This window comes from Oncorhynchus mykiss, chromosome 4 (assembly GCF_057628025.1).
Source record: "Oncorhynchus mykiss isolate SJ-2025 chromosome 4, ASM5762802v1, whole genome shotgun sequence".
Taxonomy (NCBI): Eukaryota; Metazoa; Chordata; class Actinopteri; order Salmoniformes; family Salmonidae; genus Oncorhynchus; species Oncorhynchus mykiss.
Genome location: NC_143025.1, coordinates 10459278 through 10467745, shown reverse-complemented (window position 1 = coordinate 10467745; position 8468 = coordinate 10459278). Strand labels below are relative to the sequence as shown.

The window sequence follows — 8468 nt, the reverse complement described above, 5'->3', positions numbered from 1 at the left end:
ACTAGACAAAGCAGAAGCAAACAGGGGAGGTACTATTTGAATTTGTCCAATAAGAAAAACTAAATGTTCCGTTGCATTATGTTTTCATACGGTGTGCCCTGATGAATACGGCCCATTTCGTCTTGGAACTGTCAGGCACCTATCTTTTTCATTCAACTTGATCACTTTACAAGTCATAATGAACCATGTACATCATTAAGTTCCGGATTCCACAAAATAACTGTCAATGTCAGTTGTACAACTGATTTAATATCTCTGTAATAACAAACTTAAAAATTCCAGAGCACAATTACACTTCCACATGTGAGGGATACAACAAAATCCCATTCTTTAAAAATATAAAAATAAGACACTGGACACATGCTGTATGAAATGCAATAAATAGTTATAAAAATTAATGGGGAATAAAATGGGCTGTGTTTTAAAGAGAGAATTTGAAAAACAGGAGTCCAGTCAAGATGGGCCATTTCTCCTCCATCTTCCTTCTAGTGTGACGCATGCATTATGATGCCTCAGAAACGGTGTGACCCAATGACTTTCTTGCGGGGGCCTTCTTCAAAAGGTTTCTGCTCCCAAATGAGGTTGAGCTACATTGCTACTGTTACAGCTAATGTCCGGTATCTGGTCTGCAAACGACTGTGTCATCCACTGGTCGTATGGCATGTGGTTCAATGGTGTAGCTTGGGCTTGGTCCTTACTGGGCATTGCTAAAAGGAGTATAAAAAACAAACAATTTATTCAGATGTAAAAATGGTATCCACGACTTCATCTAGATAAAGGGCTTCATCTGACTCTGGGTCAGTAGATTAAGGTCATCTGACTCAGGGTTAGAAGGTAAAGGGCTTCATTGACTAAATCCTGAAGTAACCCTTTAACAAACCAACAGCTGTATGAAGTCATTCATCTTTAGGGTCTATTTTCCTATCAGCCGAGATGCACTAACGAAAGACAAAAAAAAACACTCTTCAGAAACTTGCTCTCACCGGTCTCTTTGGTGGAGGAAATGTTGCAGTAGCTTGTGCTTTGCCTTGCCTCCTCGCGCTCCCCGTCGCAGGTCTCGTACTCAGGATCCACCTGCTCCTCCTTGATGGCCATCCTCTTAGCATCCTCTGTAGCAGTGGTACAGGAAATACAAGATTAGTGATCAACAACACTGCTCTTCAACACGATTGCCAATCTAGAGAGCACACCCTCATTTATCATTTGAATGTACACCACATGACTGAATATAATTGGCGTAACATGAAGCGCATGATGGCATCCTTATCAATGGCATTATATTCAGTATATATATCAGAGATTCAGTTAACGGGTTTCTCATGTTCGTTCTGAAATAGCAGCGTGAACAAGACTTTGAAGTGTGGCAACTCTTAACTCCGTCATGACCATTATTTTACCTTTGGCAAGTCCCAAGTCGAAGTGGTACTCAGTCTCTTGCACCTCGCGGGCCACTGAGACCACACCTTTGATCTTGTCCCGTAGCTCCTTCAGCTTGATGTAGAAGTGAACCTTGTCCTGAGCGCGGGGGAACTGGGCACAGCGGGGGCTTGACGAAGGCATCAAGTAGCACACCTAGGATGTATGCAATGAGTGAAGACAATCGCAACGTTGCAGGTAGAAATGTTTGGAGACGACACGGCTCACAGCTCTACGTGACATAACGCTAAACTTGATCTACAATACATTTCTGAATCTATAAAGTTGTACCCTCTTGAACAGACCCCAAAACAACAGTAGGAACAGACAATGAGAGAATGGATACAAACATGTGCGACTAGTTACTATATTGAACAAAAATATAAAAACACAACATGCAACAATTTAAGATTTTAAGGAAATCCGTCAATAGAAATAAATTAATTATGCCCTAATCTATGGATGTCACATGACTGGGAATACAGATATGCATCTGTTGGTCACAGATACCTTGAAAAAAAAGGGGGGGGGCGTGGATCAGAAAACCAGTCAGTATCTGGTGTGACCACCATTTGCCTCATGCAGCGTGACATCTCCTTCAAAATAGAGTTGATCAGGCTGTTGATTGTGGAATGTTTTCCCACTCCTCTTCAATCGCTGTGCGAAGTTGCTGGATATTGGCGGGAACATGCTGGAACACGCTGTCGTACACGTCGATCCAGAGCATCCCAAACATGCTCAATGGGTGACATGTCTGGCGAGTATGCAGACCATGGAAGAACTGCAACATTTTCAGCTTCTAAGAATTGTGTACAGATCCTTACGACATGGGGCCGTGCATTATCATGCTGAAACATGAGGTGATGGCAGTGGAAGAATGGCACGACAATCTCTGTGCATTCAAATTGCCATCGATAAAATCTAGTTGTGTTCGTTGTCAGTAGCTTATGCCTGCCCATACCATAACCTCACCATGGGGCACTCTATTCACAATGTTGACATCAGCAAACCGCTCGCCCACCTGTCAGGTGGATGGATTATCTTGGCAAAGGAGAAAAGCTCACTAACAGGGATGGAAACACATTCGTGCACAACATTTTTGAGAAATAAGCTTGTGTGTGGAACATTTCTGGGATCTTCTATTTCAGCTCATGAAACATGGGACCAACACTTTCTTTACATGTTGCGTTTTATATTTTGGTTCAGTGTATTTTGGTAAAACTACTTACTGTTTCGGTTTCTGGGATTTTGTACGGCTGTAAGCCAAACTCGAGTTTCTTTGCCTTCACTCCAAAGATCTCTTTGCTGAAAATTTCGTAAATACCTGCCGAAGAAGAGTAATTTAACTAGGCAAGTCGGTTAAGAAAAAAAATCTTATTTACAATGACGACCTACACCGGCCAAACCCAGACGACGCTGGGACAATTGTGCACCGGCCCTATGGGACTCCCAATCACGGCCAGTTGTGATACGGCCTGGATTTGAACCAGGGTGTCTGTAGTGACGCCTCTAGCACTGAGATGCAGTGCCTTAGACCGCTGTGATACAGCCTGGAATCGAACCAGACCGTAATGCAATGAATATCATCATTAAATTATGTGGGTCTAACTTTTGTCGAAATGACAAGTATTTCTGTTTTTATCTGTAAAAGACAAAACATAAACTATAATTGTAATTACTGATATCCTCTTTAAAAATGTGCTCACATTTTCCGTTGAAAGCTGCGATTAGTGGCTTGTATTTCTTCAGCTTCTCCACTAATTGCCGGCCTCCTTCACGAAACTCTTTGCTGTAGATATAGTAACAAAGTTAGCCTAGACAATGAACCAATAACCATGACGACTATGAACCAATAACCATGACGACAATTGTAACTAGAAAGAAAATGCATCATGGATATTTAATGACATCTGTGCTTTTTTTATTACTATAGGTTTATTACTATAGGTTTGACACCTTGAGAGGTCTTTGCTTCCTGGCGTTGTCCTCTCCACCATGTTGGTAAAGCCAATGCCATACTTCTCTGGCAGGCTCAGATCGTGCATGTGGTTGAGCTGCTCATCAGTAAGACCAGAGAGGAACAGGCATTTCCCTAAGGTCCAAAACAAAAACAATGCTCAATCACTTTCATCATACTGTTACTAATAACGGGGGTTGTGTTCACTAGGCACGAAATGGAAGAAAGCGTTCTAAAACGAGTCAAAGAGAGGAGGTACCGTTTGAACTCGTCCAACAAGAATGTCTTGTTTTTTTTTCTTCCGCTGCACAATGTTTTGCTTTGTTGTGCCCTAATGAGCATGACCCTAATCAGGCAGTCAGTATGTGGTATTACAGTACTCTGTATGTATGTATGGAAATTGAAGTGAGTGCTACGTACAAAAATGGTTTCCTGGGTTTGGGTAATGTCGTCCCTTGTAGGCTGACAACAGTCCTGGATTGATACCAATCTGAGAAAGGGATCATAAATTATTATTGCAAAATGCTAGTCATTTTTGATTCGATTCAAATTCACAACACATACGTAGTACATGGGTTTAATCTAATGAAAAATGGTGTTTGATCCAATGGGCTATCATCAGGGTAGAATGGTGTGTGTATTCCAGGAGCTATCATCAGGGTAGAATGGTGTGTGTATTCCAGGAGCTATCATTAGGGTAGAATGGTGTGTGTATTCCAGGAGCTATCATTAGGGTAGAATGGTGTGTATTCCAGGAGCTATCATTAGGGTATAATGGTGTATTCCATGGGCTATCATTAGGGTAGAATGGTGTATTCCATGAGCTATCATTAGGGTAGAATAGTGTATTCCATGGGCTATCATTAGGGTAAAATGGTGTATTCCATGTGCTATCATCAGGGTTGAATGGTGTATTCCAGGGGCTATCATTAGGATAGAATGGTGTATTCCATGGGCTATCATCAGGGTAGAATGGCCTATCATTACTAATGGTACAGATTTTTTTTTAAATGGCCAAACTTTACATAAAACAGCCCTACTCAACATCACCAGTCTGAAAATTTCACAAATTAGATGATGTTAAAACTCACTATCAAAATGTCCAGGTTGTGGTCAATAATATCTGGCAGGGTTTTGGCCATAACCTCGTCCACTGACATGCCATTGAAACGGTTAAGGGTCCTTTTGGCTTTCTTCAGGGCCTCTGCCTGATCGTAGTCCTCCTGCGGTTGGCCCTCCCCCGGCTTCTGTTTGGGAGGCCGACCTCTCTTTCTCTTCCCTGGCGTCGGAGCTAAAAGACAGAAAATGAACAGGTTTGCAGGGGAATCCATTTGAGGCGAGGTGCAGAATCGCAACTCTTGATCTCATAATGAGTGATTATCCGGGAAGCCAAAGGGGATTTATAAAAAATCAGTGATCCTGTGCAGTCCGACTGCACCGTAGTCAATCTCAGACACGCCCAATGATTCTGTGGAAGGTGCCAGACAAATATAATTGGATTGATTACTGGAACAGCACTAGGGTGAGGATAGATCAGTTCATGTTAACACCAGGGTGGTGGGGACTGGGGAAATGTGTACGCAGAGGAGAGAGCGCACAACAAATAGAGCTGTACAAATATTGACCACGCAAACATGGCAGACAGCATGGCTAAGTAAGGGGAGGGAGGGAGGGAGGGAGGGAGGGAGGGAGGGAGGGAGGGAGGGAGGGAGGGAGGGAGGGAGGGAGGGAGGGAGGGAAGGGAGGGAGGGAGGGAGGGAGGGAAGGGAGGGAGGGAGGGAGGGGAGGGAAGGAAGGGAGGGAGGGAGGGGAGGGAGGGAGGGAGGGAGGGAGGGGAGGGGGGGGGGCGGTCATCACATACCTTGTGATGTATCCACAGGCTGATCGTGTTGGACGATTGGCTCTTGATGGAAGTCGTGATGGAAGTCCAGCTCCTGGTGGACAGGGAGGTCCTGGTGGACCGACAGCTCCGTCATGACCCGGTCCTCTCTGGATCCCTCCATGTAATGACCCATATGGCCCGTGTTATGGTACTGCATCACATGTTGAGCTTGGGGGTGCTGCTGGGTGGACTGGTACCTACAGGTCCATAAGACAAAAGAAACAGACTGGGGTGACACCATCTTCTATTGTTTTCAAAGGGGGTTTGTCCAGAGAGGTGACAAACCAGGAAGACAAAGAAATGACTGAGGGTCCATAGAGAAACTGTCCATGCTCCTAGAATACATTTCACACACACACATTGGTTTGACGTCTCATGTTTCCTGGTCAGAAAACATTTCATGGCCCAACTTTTGGATTTGACATGGGTGCGTGTGCTATTAGTGATCATGTTGTAAGAATGCATATGTTTTAACGTCTAGGATTACTGTAGTTAAATGTAAATGGCCTATCAATGACATGTCACCTCACTCTGCATCCATAGAGTAACTTCGCATATAAACTTCCAATTAGTTTTTTTCTTTGCAAATCATTATTTAATCATGTACATTGTACCATGTAGAAATGTCTGCCTTCCTGCCGGTTTGTCTTCACAGGATCATAATTGTTTCTTAATTTTAAAAAGTACAGAGTTGGGGGGGGGGGGGGGGGGGCATGCTTTGTCTAATAATGACATGAATACATAGCCTGCTGTAGGCCATGGCGATAGGAACTGTTTTGACAGTTGTTGCAAAATTAGCTTTATTTAATACATGTTGATGGAGACCTCCACACTGACACTCCACAACATTTGTATTTTATGCAAAAACCTCCCAACACCAACGCGTTCGGAGGACAACTCACCACTGTTGGAGATAATCCGTAGGAACCGTCAGTGACGTATACTGCTTTTCTTCCATCTTTACGAGGTTTTACTTAAATAAATTAACATTCATGTTGCTGTTAGCTACAATGATATGCCCTTTTACACTGTAATTTACCACAGTAGGAGTATTGGCAAAACTATCGGCCTTTAGATTTGGCAAACTGATTGTTATCACAACACCACAAAGACGTTTGGTGGTAAGAAGGGTTACAGACAACTAACATTCATTCTAGCTACTAAACAAGCTTGCTGGGAAATTGCAAGGGGAGTATATAAACGTGCTAATACAAGAGATGTTGAGTAGCGACATACCTGTCATACATATGTTTAGAATTCCTTTTTCACAAAATGTACCGATTGAGGGCGATCAATGGACCCAAAACAAAGACCATTTAGGAACATTGGGGTGAAGCGTCTTTTCAGTTTATTGTTAGCTTTACCGTAACAAAAGTATTTGCGTTGTCGCCGCCTACTGGGTTGGAGTGTGGAGCTCACATCATTAATCCATTCAAAATTAAATCAAATTGTTTTGGTCGCGTACACATATTTTGCAGATGTTATCGCGGGTGTAGTGAAATGCTTGTGTTCAACAGTGCAGTAATGCCAAACAATACACCCGAATACCCAAAATAAATATAAAATAATTCAAATTAGAACGAGCAATGTCAGAGTCCGGACTATAAATATATATGTATATGATTGTGCGTATAGACATTTTGGACAGTATATGAATAAAAACAATTGTGTACAGCAACAGTTATAGGATGAGCCTTGACTAGAATACAGTACATACATATTAAGTTTATTATTATTATAATTATTATTATTGTTAAACCTTTATTTAATCAGGAAGGGCTCATTGAGATTTAAAATCTCTTTTTCAAGAGCGTCCTGGCCAAGATCAGCAGCACCAAGTCATTACAAAAATTACAGACAAACAACATGAAAAACTACATGTAATCTAGTAAAAACCATAGAATTCACAAGAGTATAACGAAATCAAAAACTGAGTGGAAGCATTCGTATATAAAATATCCCCATACTCGAGTGAAGGCATAAATGTAACTAATACTAGCCTCCTTCTGGCTTCAAAAGAAAAACAGTTGGTAAAACGCTATGTAAACACTATTAAAGTGACGAGTATTCAATGATAAATGTCCATAGGGCAGCAGTCTCGAATACCGGCTAGTAACAGTGACTAAAGTTCAGGGCAGGGTACTGGGCGTAGGCCAACTAGTGGTGACTTTTTAACAGTCCAATGGCCTGGAGAAGTCCCACCTGCACTGTCTCCGCCTCCTAGATAGTAGCAGGGTGAACAGGCTGTGGCTTGGGTGGCTGAGGTCCTTGATGATCTTCCTGTGATACCAGGTGTTGTAGATGTCCTGGTGGGGGGGCAGGCACCACCCCCTGGAGAGCCCTGCGGTTAAAGATGCCTTACCAGGTGGTGATACAGCCCAACAGGATTTTTTTTATTTTACTAGGCAAATTCTTATTTTCAATGACAGCCTAGGAACAGTGGGTTAACTGCCTTGCTCAGGGGCAGAAATACATATTTTTACCTTGTCAACTCGGGAATTCGATCTTGCAACCTTTCGGTAACTAGTCCAACGCTCTAACCACTAGGCTACCAGCCATTCCATTGAGGATGCTCTCAATGGTGCCACTGTAGAAGTTTGTGAGGGTTTTAGGGGCCAAGCTGGCTTTATTCAGCCTCCTGAGGTTGAAGAGGTGCTGTTGCGCCTTCTTCTCCATACTGTCTGTGTGGATGGAACAATTCAGGTTGTCAGTGATGTGTGGCCCCGTCGATGTGGATGGGGGCGTGCTCCCTCTGCAGTATTTTTATTTTTTGTATTTATTAGGGATCCCCATTAGTTCCTGCCAAGGCAGCAGCTACTCTTCCTGGAGTTTATTATGGATCCCCATTAGTTCCTGCCAAGGCAGCAGCTACTCTTCCTGGGGTTTATTATGGATCCCCATTAGTTCCTGCCAAGGCAGCGGCTACTCTTCCTGGAGTTTTTTGTGGAGGCTGTTGCTGCTGAACAGAGACAGTGACCCTTTCGGTGTTTTTTCATACAGTATCTTACTCCAGAGCAATCCATGTACATATTGTACATGCTCAAACCACAACAAAGAGACAATTATGACTAGAAAATAGGATGTGCATGTGCGTATGTATCACATATGTAATGGAATATGACATTTGGTGTAAATGTACCTGTGCCAATTCTATTCAAAGTTGCATCAGGCAATGATGGGTTCACATGGCTGGTTGGAGCCTCTCATTGAGCT

General features: G+C 43.0%; 1 protein-coding gene across 3 annotated transcripts; it reads right to left on the bottom strand.

The window, feature by feature from the left end:
• Window positions 1–229: 229 nt before the first annotated feature.
• LOC110521257 (G/T mismatch-specific thymine DNA glycosylase) lies at window positions 230–6663 on the bottom strand. Of its 3 annotated transcripts, none has more exons than XM_036969172.2 (11): window positions 6492–6663; window positions 6158–6228; window positions 5235–5452; window positions 4465–4664; window positions 3794–3863; window positions 3373–3508; window positions 3123–3205; window positions 2646–2740; window positions 1398–1572; window positions 984–1109; window positions 230–707 (listed from the first exon to the last, which is right to left on the bottom strand). In XM_036969172.2, the coding sequence occupies exons 2-11, from the start codon at window positions 6211–6213 to the stop codon at window positions 556–558; spliced, it is 1311 nt and encodes a 436-aa protein (XP_036825067.1). In that variant the 5' UTR covers window positions 6214–6228; window positions 6492–6663; the 3' UTR covers window positions 230–555. The 3 variants fall into 3 exon arrangements, with proteins under 3 accessions (XP_036825067.1, XP_090087223.1, XP_036825068.1); XM_090231097.1 differs by having other exon boundaries at window positions 4465–4841; window positions 6492–6635; XM_036969173.2 differs by lacking the exon at window positions 6158–6228 and having other exon boundaries at window positions 6492–6646.
• Between the last annotated feature and the right edge of the window lie 1805 nt (window positions 6664–8468).